This window comes from Caenorhabditis elegans, chromosome X (genome assembly GCF_000002985.6).
Source record: "Caenorhabditis elegans chromosome X".
NCBI classification, from domain to species: domain Eukaryota; kingdom Metazoa; phylum Nematoda; class Chromadorea; order Rhabditida; family Rhabditidae; genus Caenorhabditis; species Caenorhabditis elegans.
This window is the reverse complement of record NC_003284.9, coordinates 12,831,737-12,846,211: the sequence shown is the minus strand read 5'-3', so window position 1 is coordinate 12,846,211 and position 14,475 is coordinate 12,831,737. Positions and strand designations below refer to the sequence as shown.

General features: G+C 34.7%; 2 protein-coding genes and 4 non-coding genes across 6 annotated transcripts; 3 read left to right on the top strand and 3 right to left on the bottom strand.

Moving 5' to 3' along the window:
* Positions 1 to 68: 68 nt before the first annotated feature.
* C52G5.3 (uncharacterized protein) lies at positions 69 to 489 on the top strand (the record flags this gene model as incomplete). Its single annotated transcript, NM_001029314.3, has 2 exons — positions 69 to 212; positions 315 to 489. The coding sequence occupies 2 exons, from the start codon at positions 69 to 71 to the stop codon at positions 399 to 401; spliced, it is 231 nt and encodes a 76-aa protein (NP_001024485.1). The 3' UTR covers positions 402 to 489.
* Positions 490 to 824: 335 nt separating this feature from the next.
* On the bottom strand, positions 825 to 2,901 carry C52G5.2 (THAP4-like heme-binding beta-barrel domain-containing protein). The gene is made up of 6 exons (NM_077738.9): positions 2,760 to 2,901; positions 2,352 to 2,420; positions 1,975 to 2,075; positions 1,579 to 1,685; positions 1,131 to 1,234; positions 825 to 1,075 (listed from the first exon to the last, which is right to left on the bottom strand). The coding sequence occupies exons 1-6, from the start codon at positions 2,829 to 2,831 to the stop codon at positions 950 to 952; spliced, it is 579 nt and encodes a 192-aa protein (NP_510139.1). The 5' UTR covers positions 2,832 to 2,901; the 3' UTR covers positions 825 to 949.
* C52G5.4 lies at positions 1,252 to 1,401 on the top strand. The gene has a single exon (NR_072316.1). It is a non-coding gene; the product is annotated as an Unclassified non-coding RNA C52G5.4 (non-coding RNA).
* Positions 2,452 to 2,524, bottom strand: C52G5.t1. Its single transcript has one exon. It is a non-coding gene; the product is annotated as a tRNA-Val (tRNA).
* A 3,853-nt stretch (positions 2,902 to 6,754) lies between the features above and the next one.
* C52G5.12 lies at positions 6,755 to 6,884 on the bottom strand. The gene has a single exon (NR_072315.1). It is a non-coding gene; the product is annotated as an Unclassified non-coding RNA C52G5.12 (non-coding RNA).
* Positions 6,780 to 6,909, top strand: C52G5.11. The gene has a single exon (NR_072314.1). It is a non-coding gene; the product is annotated as an Unclassified non-coding RNA C52G5.11 (non-coding RNA).
* The last annotated feature ends 7,566 nt before the right edge of the window (positions 6,910 to 14,475 follow it).

The following is a 14,475-nucleotide window of genomic DNA, read 5'->3' as shown; positions in this document are numbered from 1 at the left end:
GCAATAATTGTTCCTGGCGGCACACAACAACCGTGAAAAGCAATAATTGGCTTCAAAAACTCTCAGTCATGGCAAACGAAGTGGTCGAAAAAATCTATGAGAAGATCGACAAAGAACTCGGAGAGCAACATGTTGAAGAAGTCGTCAAAAATTTAATGGTTAGTGAGAACAACGAAGATGCGAGTCGACAGCTGATGGAACTTCATAAACAGGTATGTATTTTTTGTATTATTTTAATTCTTTTTGAGTTATTGGTCTGAGCTTCAAAATGGGAAAAAATGCTTCAATTGCCACACAACATTTCTTATTTTCAGTGCTGCGCAGTATTTCTCAACTATTCCTCACAGAGACCAACTTCCCGCACTAACTCAACAAAAAAGAAGATTTTAAATAAATCATGAAAACAAAAAATGTGTATAAATTTGTTTATATTTTATAAAAATCGTCAACAGTTGTTTAAAAACAATGTTTCCTAGAGATAAAACATTTTAATTAGCTGGTTTTGTTTTTAAATGTCAAAACTAGATTTTTTTTGTTATTATTAAAAAAAAAACCTTTTTCCACACACACCATTTCCACACAGTTTTGTTTTTTCGGCCGTAAATAAAAAAAAACAAAGTATGTATAAAAAGCGTGTCAAATTCATAAATTTGGTTAAGACTAAACAACAAGAATTAGTATCCAACTGCTGCCAAAAAAACAAAATATGCTCAAAATGAAAAGTGAAAGCAGTTGCCTCGGGATTGCAAAAGTCAGCAACACTTTCCATAATTTGAAACTCCGGTGAATTGTTCATTCGTAGAAAATTATATCAAACGACATGGTACAAAATCATAAAATATTTATTCAAAAATGTACACGCAATGGCACTAAGCACAAAAACGCAAACTTCAAATTATTCAAGGCAATTTTCCAAAATATATATTATTTTATGGCAACAACTGAGGAATCATTTCAATTTGGTGTAGACCACTCTGGTATGCTCAAGATATCCGACTTTTGGGTGTGTAGCCGTCCTCATTTCAATCACTTGCTCCATATACCGGTCGTCGTGGCGAATGAACGTTCTTCGCAACTGGAAATAATTAAAATAGCAGTGCAAAATTCTATATGTAATTAGAAACGCGTACGTCCTCAACAGGTAAATCTCGAGAGAACGAGATGCGTCCGATATCCTTCAATGTGAGAACCAGTTTGTTTGGCGACACGGTGCCAGTTTCGTATGTGGTGAATCCTGCAATTGGGTTTCGGACTTTTTCGAAATTCAAAAGTGGCATTTTAAATGGTATGGAATGTTATGATACCAATAACAAATAATATCGAATGCTAAAAAACTTAAACACACAAGAGTGTACGAACAAAAGAGATGAGAATTTCAAAATACCTTAGCTTTGCTGTAAGAATTTTAATAGTAGAATCTTTATAAACTAGTGCTACTTGTGTTGTAACCACATAGGTTGGCATTTTTGCTCCTGTGTAGAATACTAAAGGTTAACAGAGTATAGTTTTTTTGTAGGATTGGAGTCAAACGTGCCCTGTCAGTCTAATCGACAGAGCCTTGAAGTTTTAAAAGCTCACCATTGTTTCCTGTAGTCATCAAAGTGGCGTTTCCAACTGGATCAACAGTCAAGAATCCCCATTCGTCATGGAAGTGGTCCTTGGTAGAATGAGACCATGCACGTGCTCTGAAACATCAACCGTTGCACTTTACCGAATTTTTAACGTTTCACTTGATTAATGATCACTTCCTTCAAATCGAACACGTTTTGCGCCCTGTTTAGGAAAAACCACACTACTCAAAAAAAAAAACACTAATGAAACTATCTCTGTCTGATATCTTTCAATGACAAAAATCGGACATAAGGAAGTGCGTGAAACTTTCTCTTTCGGTGAGTTTTTGTTTGTTACAGTCGATTTGGTTTGCTATGCAATGTTGACCTATTGCTGAATAATTTGAAGGTCAAAAAAACTTACGAGAAGTTTAAGAATTGTACATTGGCTGATTTGGCAATCGGTGCCTCATTGATGACCAATTCCTCTCCAAATGTCATTGTAGGCACAGTTGGCCAAAAAATCTGAAAATACCGAAAGTTGGGAAATTAGTTTATTTTTTACGTGGGTTTATTGAAATCAATTTTAATTTAAAAAAATTACCGAGACAGATCTCGAAGATCACTACACGATTTACTTTTTTGACAAATTGATGTAAGCGGTTTACAAAAACAATAGCTTCCCATACAGCAACTAACCCTAAACTATCTAATGTGCAAAGACTGAGGAATTCATGGAAAAACTCATATCCATTCAATTTTTTGTATGTAACTCTCACATAACATTTATGGAAAACGCACCTTTCCTGAAAATTCTGACCTCCATTTTCCAACAATCCATTCAAGTTTCTGATTGTGTTCATTGAGAACCTGCAAAAATACAAAAATTAAAAAAGTAGACTGATCTCGGGCGGGCTCGAACCACCGACCTTCTGTGTGTTAGACAGATGTGATAACCACTACACCACGAGACCGCTGAGTAAAGTGCGAAAAGATGCGCGTAATGTGCTGCTGCTAAATTGAAGAAGAGTCAATAGAAAGATGCGTGCAAACCTTGAAGTGCGTGGCGCCACAGAAATAAAAATTGTGTATGAGTACAACACAGGACATAACTTTTAATTCAATGCCACAACTATTAAAGAAAAAACCTATGATCACAGTGTACGATTTTAATACACACAATTTATTTTTTCAAAAATCAATTCTTACCTGTTGAGAAATAGGAATAAGCATACATAATAAGAAAGCTGAAACGTAAACGTGGCTTTTGCACGACGACATATCCACAAAACTGCGCCGTGTCCTCTTCGCCCCTTTCCAACAACGACGAGGAGGAATGATGACAGTCAAATGGAAGGGCGAGACCGGTCTACCATAGTCGGTTTCTCTCCTCGGCGTCTCCACCCACTAGTGCGGTCTTTCGGACAACGTCTTCTGCGCGTCCACCGTTCCTTCTGTGCTTTTCGTTTTTCTTTCCGCATCCATCTTTTCTTTTCGTACACACTTATAGAGAGACCGCCTTGACTGATCCCCTTTTGCTTCTACACCATATCACTCCCTCTCTCTCCGCTTTCCTGTCATATGAACACCGCTTTATTATTGATGTAAATTACAGATATGTTCCCTTCTGTCACCTTTGCTTGGGTCATTTTCATTACACGAAAATCGTTTTTTTTTCAGTTCCTTGTTTGAAACGAAAACACGATAATTACCGAAGAAATGGGGAAAATTGTGGGTTCGATCGGCAAACCGGATGGGTGAATGATTTTTTTTCGTATGGTTATTTAAAACTGCACAATTTGAAACCCGAATTATCATTTTCGTTGAAATTGAAACTGAATATGGCTTGTGGGAAGATAATCAAAATTCATTAAAAATAATAATCTAAGTGCAAAAAAATGAACACAAAGTAAATATTTCAGGTTGGTAAAATGCTAATGGTGAACTATAGGTACACTCAAAATAATAAAACTGCGTGGCGTGTACGCAGAAAACCCAAAATTAGGACCCCGCTTTTTTTGGAAAATTCACGGGAAAAACGGAAAATCGAGACCCCAACCAAAATCAGGGCCGCCGACATCTTAACGGATTCCGAGCGCCGTTATGTTTAACTCGAGCGGGAGGAGACAGCTCGTTACGCCCACAGCGTGTTTAAACATAGCGGCGAGCGGAATCCGTAAGATGTCGGCGGCCTGATAATGGTTGGGGTCCCGATTTTTCCATTTTCCCGTGATTTTCCAGAAAAAAGGCGCTGCCTTAATTTTGGAGTTTTCTGCGTACACGCCACGCAGTTTTATTATTTTGAGTGTAACCAGGCATGGGCTTCCGAACATCGGTATAAGCAGCTCCGCGCTGGCATCCACATTTATAAAGAAACTAATTGAAAACAAGTACTTGTACTGTCATATTCATAGCCCAACTGTTAAAATCAAAATGAGCAATTTCTCACTTATTTCATCAAGATCATCATCTTTTGAGAAATTAAATCTGAATAGAACTTGCTATATTGTTTACAAAGACCAATCATGAAACTCCCTTTGTTTTGCAAATTTATAAAAATTATTTGTGTTATTTAAATAAAACGGGTTAAATCCCCTTTTGAATGAACACAAGTTTACTTTGTAACCAAATTATGTTTTGCTAATTAACCCTAGTCTGGATAATTTGCACTAAAATGCAAAACATCACAAACCACAACATTTTAGTGTAGGTCACATATTCATATATACCCCAGAGGAAAATGTGATTATTGGAACTTGGTATCAACGGAACACTAATTGGGACTTTTTATAGGTACACATAAAGGACAAGATCAGAAAGGCAACAAAATATTATAGAAAGAATCCAGTTTTAAAATTTAAAAAGGAGGTTTATTTAATAATTTAAAACTTGGAGCTTGTTGATTCAAAAATGTTGAAATTAAACTTTAAACACCTCGCGCTTGTATTCATAACAAGAATTCAGGGTTGGTGCATTAGCCGACAAAAAGCAGCATACAATTTTCATCTGATTGAAAAATGACTTGAAAAAGCTTTCATTATCTCGCAGTGAGAATTAATTTTGAAAGAAAAACCAGTAATTATTTCACAAAATTATATCGATGTTACATACAAACTTGCCGACAAGACATGAATGAGAAACTATCGAAAATTTGACTGTTCGGTTGTATAATGTAGAGTAAAAAATCCTTTATTAATAATTTGAAGTTACAATGTTTTTCCTTATGAATAAGCAAAGCCGTAGATTTTTTTGTAAACACATTTATTATAAATTCAACAATAATAACCTTCAAAATGTTGTAGAAATTTTGAAGAACGTATTGCCAAAGCTTTGGCCAGTTTCCAAATTTTTCACAAATAACCTTTTTGAGAAATGTGGTGCAATGTAGCATGTTAAACCTTTACAATGTGTAAACACAAATAGTATGTATAAAATTTTCCACATTTTTTCCACTGTCTACAACTCTTGCGATGCCTGTTTAAACGTGAAAACTATAAATTTAAGGTCACATTAGGTCACATTGACTTGTAAAAATTGTAGGTCACATTGACTTGTAAAAATTGTATTCTTTAATGTCTAAACATTAATCACAATAAAATCATTCCCATTAATTTACTTCCGTGACTTCTTCGCTTGACCTCGTCATTTAGGCTTCCAGATTTTGAGGCTCGTTATATCAAACCAAAGCGTGATAACCCGGTGGAAGAGACTCCGTTACCAAACTCGAGTCGAGTTTAGTTTGAAACTCCCTCATCAGGTGACGCTGTCCAATTACCAATACCAATGCGGATGAAGCTTTGGAGCCTGAATAGTATTGTGAAGACAATTCCCTTGCCCGCATGACTTCCAACTACCACTACTACCAGCATCAACTTGAAATCGAAAATCAGATACAAGTTCACTCTTTTCACACACACGCACTATACTCTCCCCCATCTCTCCCGGACAGAAAGATGGCACAGGAGAGGGCATCATTTTTCGTTGAATAGTTCGTTTTTCGATTCATTTTTTATGCCGTGTTCGCTTTCCACTTCATCACAACGCGGCAGTCAGTCAACACGAATAATAATCACTTTCATAGTTTTTTTTATTTCAACTATCGGTTTGTTTTAAGCTCCGATCATTTTCTTTCTAAAAAATATCAATAAGTGTTGCGGTTTCGCGTTTAATGATTTTCCTGTTCCGGTTCGTAAAATTATTGAAGCTATTTTTAAGTTAGCCGTTTTTCTTTTAAAAAAAAATTGCAGAAAATGTATGTGAAAACATTGTAAAAACATTAAACTGAAAAAAAGTGAATTATTTTAAAACATAGTTAAATACAGTTATAGTATTCAACAAGATATTTTCGCCATGGATTATAATGGGAAAATTCAGTTTTTTTTTCCAAAATCGCTTTAATTGTGAATTTTTAAAAGTACGAGTAACGCTTGTGGGTTTTTTTTGCTTCGATCAGCGGCCGAAAAGTCATTTTCAATACATTTCTAGTTTTTTGTTTTTAATTTACAAAGGTGGATTTCCAGTCGATCAGTAACCATATTGAGAATACTATTGGTCATTTTTCTATTGAAACTGTATTTCATGTGAGCAAAATCCGGAAGTACTGAATACTCAAAATAGGGAGGTAATAAAAATAAAAACTAATTTCTGACAGCTTGACAAAGTTCAATATTTTAGATTACTTTACCACTTAATTCTTGAAATTTCAAGCCACCAAGACTTTTTTAACAACAAAAATTATACAAAAATTAAAACAATTAAGACTCATTAAACTGAGAAGGTTATCTCGAGGCTTTATATTCTGTCTGCTGCTATTATTATCAATACATGAAAGGCAATTTGCTGTGTGTTATAGGTCCTCTGACTTTGAAATACTTTTATTGAAGATTTACCGTAACACGCAAAATTAAAAGAAATCCCAGAACATGCTTGTTAATTTCAAAACATATTTTAAGCCTGCTTTTGGAATTTCTATAAAAAGGAAAATTATGACTTATACATTCTTATTTACTTAACTTATACATTTCTTATTTACTAGTCACAAAACTTATACATTCTTATTTGACTTATGCATTCTTATTTACTAGTCACAAAATATTTTGGAATTAGTTGTCCTCCTCCGCCTACCTTATCTGATTTCATCCCTTTTAGTCGACATTCCGGTAAGACTGGAGTTTATGTTCTTGACCTATAATCCGAATGATCATGTGCTCATCCATCACCTCCACTCATCCCATTTCCCATTTCTCGAAATAATCACCGTATGCTTTTTTTGTGCAGCTCGAGGTCCGATGGCATCAGTTGGTGTGAGCGAGCGTGTGTTGCAACTCGCGAATTTGTACTGGCGAAAATTTAGAGCAAGATCAGGCGAACGAGAACGTGCATAAAAAAATTCGAAAAGAAAAAGGCTCATGCCAGATGCTCCAAGCAGAGGGAATAAGGGATCTAGTGGCACATTGCTCCCGAGCAATTGCGATTTTAGATTTTAGACTTCAAATTTCATTCAAATTACTTTCCAATTGGTGTTTATAATATGAGAACACATGTGAACGTCTAAAGAAAATACTCAGAGTGCATAACACAACAAATAAACGTTTCCAGATTCTTTAAAAAACACTAACAAGTAGGCTCTCATTTCATGTTCCATCCTCACCTATCTTTTGCTCTTTCTTTTCCAACTTCTTCGTTGCCTCAATCCCTCCTATCTGTCATACTTTTTCATCTATCGTTTTTTCCAACATGTTCTGTCCTCTTCTGCCAATCGTCTCATCTGTTCTCATCTTCACCACAGGTCAAACTATCAATTACACCTCTTCATACACACTCGTAAACTTGCCATGCGATGAACTCCGGTGATTGTTGGAGAAACTCTTGCCAACTGATATAAATTAGTTCACGCATTGAACCTAATCCATCTTCTTTGAAGCTCTTGTGGTATTACACAGTTTCGATTGCACACACACACATTTCAAATAATGGACAGAGGGAGGGATTGTTTTGTTTTGAATCAGGTGAAAAATAAAACCACACAGAGTGGTAATACACTGGGAACATGATAACATTTGGTACGTTTAAGTAGCTAAGGAGGTTTGGCGACTCATCTCTACTACCGTAATCTCAACACCAGAAATATGTCTCCTCTGGCATTGCGATTTCAACTTAGGTTTTTAATGTTTATAAACCACAGTCTCGTGTGTCTTTTTTAACAACACATTTATTAAAAAGTAATTTTATTTATACGTTTTAAGTCAAATCATTTGAAACTTTCACAAAAAAATGGCTATCAAGTTTAAGCAAAGTTTCTTCCCTTACCCAGCCTTCTTTACATGATGTACCAAAACCTACCCAAACCTTATCACTAATCACCCAAACTGATCGGCAGCCGATCATCAGTCACTTGCTCTCTTCTCTTACGCTCAGATGCTATGAATACTTCCTAACATATTTCTTTTTCATGCGTTCGCATCCCATGGATCTCCCCCCCCTCAAACCCTTCCATCTTCATTCCCAGCTTTTCTTCCCCATCTTCATTTTGCTCTTTACACATTTCATGTTGTATTACACAAGTTTGAGCATCTCACACTGCACACAATACAAATTTATCTAATACCACCCAATTTATTCCCACACTTGATTCTATTCAAACAGTGATGTAGAAAGATTAATTCATTTCCTTTTCTGTTTATCAGACAACTATTTTCATTTTGCTTGGGTACTGTAAGTTATGTGAAAAGTCCTAGAGTCGAACTTAATAAAATCTAGGGGGAACTAAAATTTCAAACAAAGTTTAGTCCCTGATTTACAGAAATATTGTGGCGTCAGAACAATCGCTACGCAAGCATAGCTCAACATATCGCGTCCCGGCAACTATGTAGAAACTATCAACGGGGTGAAACTTATGAAGATTTCGAAATGTTTTGAAGTTTACATATAATTTTACTGTAAAACAAAAAAAGTAATTCAAAAAATTAAAAACTTGCCCTTTTTTAGGTTTTCTGTGTGTCTACCGTAACCAAAAATGAGTGCCATATAAATGTGTTCTAGTAATTCAGCCATTTTTGGGTTTTTCCTACTACGTATGTATCAGTCTTGCATTCTCGTCTTGCAGCCTTTTTTGTTTCAACACGATAGGCAATTTGCCAAATTTTTGCCAATCCGTTTTCGGAAATAGGGGTACGAATAGGTAAAATTATTAATTCCATTCCTGTGGTGCTGAAGTTGCGAAATACCATGGTCAACATTTCAAAACGGGGCTTAAACATGTATCAATGCTTGAAAACTTTGCAATTTACCAAAATGCTACCTGGAAATTTTTCGGAAATTAGAAAAAATACTTTTGGAGTGTTTAATTATGATTTTTGGACATAATAGACAGCTAAGAGTATAACTAGACAAATCCTCACATTGACGATCCTTCACTGAAGAATGTTTTTCGATGAAGAAACACATTTTTGGAGCATCCCCTTCACAAGTACCCTGTCGATGGTACTGAGCATTATTCCGCTTCAACCTACTCTAACTTTGACCGTTTTGGATGTTTAAAACTGGGGATTTGATGTGGGCATGCCCCTTACCAGATATCTTTATCGTTATCGACGACTTTGTGATTCTTGGTTCTTCTCTCGTTTGTCTTCTGAGATTGAAGACACATTCCACCCGCAAACTTTTTTTTTGACTAGTGTACCCTTCGACCTTTTTCTCTCTTATTTCACACACTCATACATACACTGCTCAATTTCTCAGCTCATCCCTCATGTCATAACGTTGATCGGAGGGCAGTGTGTATGTGTTGCCAGAGCTTCATAGAGTTCCGATCAACCTCTACTTTATGGTTCTCACAACATCATCAGGCGTTAATTGTCAGTTGAGATGTCCTTTTCGCCCACCTTTGCCCTTCTCCTGTCCGTTGTCTCGCCCTATTCCGTCTTCCATTTAATTTGATACAATACAATATGAAAGGTAGCTAATCCAAGTGCTAGTTGATCAAAAAGCACTACTCGCGCATCTTCTCTTCCGTCTTCTACCCCTTTTTTGCGTGTTCCGACAACAAAAAATTCCGCGATTTTGGCGCCGAAGGTCATTTTGCTTTTCTTCTACAAATCAAACGGCGTCTTTATCTAAATTTTATGCGGAGAGAATGGGGATTTGATGATTTGATTGGTAACGGGACACACCTTAACTTATCTCTCATCTTGCTTCCAGCTATTAGAAATCTTCTGATCTATCAGTATGTACAGAGAGAGACCGGAAACATAGGCGATTCGCGTTACAAGCCTAGTTCAGCACATATATTGAAGTTGCAGATATTTTAAAATTAACACTTTATGATTTTGGATAGGAAATTGACAATACATCTGAACTTAGCGTTTTGCATAAAAGTAACAGCAGCGCTACTTGTTAGAATGGTTATTGTTTTTCGACCCCTGAAACCCTCTTCAATATTTGAACATTGGAATGACATTTTTCAAAAAAATAACCTCTAACAAAAATACTCTGATTTCAAATTTGCTATTCATAACATAGTAAGATACTGGGTGTTAAAGCTACATCAACGCACTCATTAATAGAGTAATAAGAAATTTTAAGTTCCGTTTTTGGATTGACGTAATATGAATGTATCGGACCTTTAATGGTCTACTTACGACGTTTATGCTGAATATTTGAAAGTATAAAATTAGCAATTCAGTAACTGTTTTATGCATATGTGATTGTATGTTCTCTATCAGTTTTGGGTTTGAACTGTATTTCTTCAAAATGTATATTTGTATAAACTACAAACTTCATAATTGTAAATGCATATTGTTCTTTTGTCAAAGTATACACGGTACTTGAATATTATATCCCCGCATTAAAAAACATTAATTTGTGTATAAAATTTTACTTACCGTATTTCCTCTATTAGTTAGGCACCTCTATTAGTTTTGCACCTCTAATAGTTTTGCACCCCTTACTTTGTTCCCTATGTTTAGGAATTCAAAAATTGCATTATAAAATTGTTCTAACAATTAAGAAAACTCTTACAGACTTGGTATAACAAGTCAAAATTGGCGAAATATGAGTACAACTCGGTCAATTTTTGCGCATCAGTCCTAAAATTCGCCCATTTTGGTTCATAAGTTGTTATTGAAATTGATGATGATATATATATGCCTTAACTTAATGGAAAACATGAGAAAAAACCTGTTAAAAAATTAGTTTTGCACCCTCTATTAGTTTTGCACCTCCATTAGTTTTGCATCAAATTAGGTGTCCGAAAATTAGTTTTGCATGCCTTACTAATAGATGAAATACGGTAGTTGAATGAATTAATGAAAAACTGATTTTATTTTAAAATGCGGGGATATTTCACTAATATCATATAGGTACTCTAAGAAAATTCGAGAATATGGTCAAATACTTAAGTAAAAAATAAAGCATGTTTAATATATTTCAAAAAATAAAGTATGCCCTACTGGGCAGTTTCCCAGTTTCTACTAAATTTTTAACGTATAGCAAACTCTTTTCCTTGATCAGACATGACATTACACTAACACTCAAAAACACTACATACAAATAATGATATCTCTTATCAGCTGTGTGTGTGTGTTCCGCGTTTTCTTCACGGTTTCTCGATAAATGACCCATTGTCTTTCACCACAGCCCCGCAAAAAAATCTTCTCAATTCTTCCGGCGGTGCCATCATGTCTGGCAAATTATCATCTTTTGATTCTTTTTCATTTTTCATCATCAGTAACAATTGTCAAATAGCAACTTGTGGTTAGAATTTTCTTTCGATTCTGCTGGTAAATCTATGATCCCAAAATAGGTGCTATCTATAAAAATAAGGTAATCGTGGTATTTTTGACGCCTTCAAAATTTTTTGATCATCAAGCACAATTAGGAATATTAAAAAAATATGTTAATCTGTATTTATTTCCCCACCTCTGCATTTTACCTAATCGAAGTAATGTTGTATGATCCTTTGAAAACGTTTTGACAGTTGACGTCAACTTGGCCTTTTTAAGCAGATCACCTACATCCGTAGGCGTATCTGCATCCCCTTGCAAATATAACTTTAAACACTCGCAAGGAAAACAGTTCAAATTGACAAAAAAATCATGGTTATTCAATGTCGAGAAACATCCCATCTGAATGAATTTGTACGTCGCTTTTTACTTCCTTTCCTTTTTCACTTTTTGCATCTTTTTTTCTGTTTTCTGGCAAATAAAACATTATACTGAATTGTATCTTCTCATTTTGCGCTGCCTAGATTTTTGGTTTTCCATTGGCTTGAAAATCTTGAAATTTTGAGAATAAGGACATAGAACTACGTCGTCGCCATGACGGTTATGGTCTACTTGATAGAAAACAACGTGGGCTAACAAGTAAGCAAAATAACAAAAAACCGCAGGCGCGAAAAAATATGTATGAAACATGTTCTTGGTATGAAAGACTTCTAAACGGCAATTCTGTCTTATGGTTAAGGTTGAGTAAATTTTCAAAATTTTTTAGTGTGGACACTCTTGAAATGCATTAAAATGGTTTGAAATGAAAATTTAACAGTTACCACAAAACTTAAAAAAAATATTTAATGAAAAATGTTTTGAAACATAACCCTTTATATAAAACAGCAGAATTCCGTTTGGTTTGTGCAAAAATTGAGTCGTTAAAGCTGAAATGACGCAGATTAATTATACGGGTTTTTTTTTCATCTTAGCACATTATTGAGAGAAGAACAATTCAAATTTTACATGATTCAATACACCTTTAAAACATTTCGTGTGTGCTTCACAACAATTGGAATTTTGAACAGTAAAATCAGTTAACTACTGAAGACTGTGAACCGTCAAAAGAAAAAAAATCCAAAATGGTACTAAAATGACCAAAGATAGTAAATTTTATGATTTTTTCTTTAGATTTGAAATTTTAAGTCAAAAAGTATCTCAGTGTTTTTCAAGCATAAGTTTCGAAAAAATATTTATACTATTTGAAATTGAATTATGTCTTAGTTATCTGTATATAGACAGTTCAAGGATTAAGTTTCTAATAAATGTACATTTTTCAAAATTGCTAGAACTTTTACTGAAACTACTATACTAACTATTTTATTGACCAAATTTTATTAATGTTTTAACAAGATTCTCCTCCTGTTTGTTCTAGGTTACTCTTTACGAAATTATTTGTGAGCCCGAACATATTTTGAACATTTCTCCTCATAATTTTGTCATCGCTACTTTATCCGGATAAGTACATCCCGCTTTCGTTACTATTTTAGGGCGTTGCCATATAACCTATATGTCTGACTTTTCAATTTCTGAGCTGCTAGGCTAAATGAACGGATAAGTATAACTCACGTCAAGATATAACTCACGTCAAGATGGTGTTGACGTTTCTGGAAGTTTCCACATTGAGATTACCTATAAGAAGATAACTCTTCCGGAATCACGTCAAAGAAACTGTTTTCGTCTCGGGGCAGACTCAGGTTTTCGTCATACCAAATAACTCAAAGTTTCTATATAATAAAAAGTAAATTGTTTAGTATACCTACTACCTATTAGTCTACTCTAAAGCCGCAAATGTCTGAAACGCAATCGAACACCTATATTACAGAAGAAGAAAGCTCACCTGTAAGTTTTTATTCGTCATGTTCAAGTTTGTATAAGTAATCATCAACTTGTGATTCCAAACAAAAAAATCCATTTATCTTTGTGTATCTGTAGCACATGACAATTGTACGTAATTCTGATCATATGATTTTTATCTGATTATAGTATTTTCGCTGAATTGTATTCCCAAAATGTTCACATTACAACTTATCTATAAACTTATGTGCATCATAAACTCAAGAGTGTTCTGAAGAAGAACACGGCAAGTTTTTGTCCCGTCGTGCCCATCCAAATTCAATTGTCGGAACCACTTCTTTTTGTAAGTGCCTAAACGTAAAATAAATATGCTTTCATAGTTTTTTCTCGTTGCTCACTATGATTGTTCTGATCTGTTCTAATCATGTTCAGTGTGATAATTAAGACTATAATGACTTTTTGTTGAACAAAAGTGATCAAATTGCAATTTTTTAGAAGCAAAGTTCAATATGATTAGAAAAATACAAAATAGTTGATAAATAGTTCCGGCGCAATTGAAAAATTAGCATAATCTTTAATGTTCAAAGATAATATTCTAAATTTTTGGTTTTTAAACACAATGTTTCTACGTCACTCTTACTAAATAAAAGCGCCTAGGTTTTACAAGATCTAGAACGTTTGTACATAATTTCGCAAGCCCGCCTGTCTTTGTAAAAGAAGGCCTAAAAAACAGTTTGCAGCGCACGAGAATTTCTAGGTTCCACGACTAGTTGAAAATATACTGTTGAGCCTCAATGTGAGCCTTATAATTTTTCACCATGAACACATACTTTCATGTATTCTCGGTCTCATTATAAAACTTAGAAGTCACAATCTTACCGTACCGCCTTTCTGAGTAGACATTTTTTGATGTCATTGATATTTTGAATGAAATGAACGAGGAATTTAATTTCCAAGTGAGTGAACTCATTAAGAGAATTAAAAACGCGAGTTGTATGTTTTAGAAAAATTCTGAATTACAACTCCAATGAGGAAGAAACAGAGACTTGTGTCAATGTCATTGATGATGTAAAAGACAAATGATTTTCTCATCTGATTCATGGAAATGTTAGCTCGTGGGAGAAGGCGGACTCTAAGATCAAGATTAACAAGTAACACTTGATTGAGTAAAATGTTAATGAAAACAACACATTACTTTTTTTTAACAATCCAAATTAATAAAGCTACCGTCAATAATCAAGCTAAAATCAAAAAGTGACGGCAAAGTCTACTTTTCTTTGAAAGTGTTAGCAACTACCTCTATCGCCCCTATAATGGTTCTTCTGAATATCTAGTATTTGTGTTCCAAACATTAGTTTACATTGTTC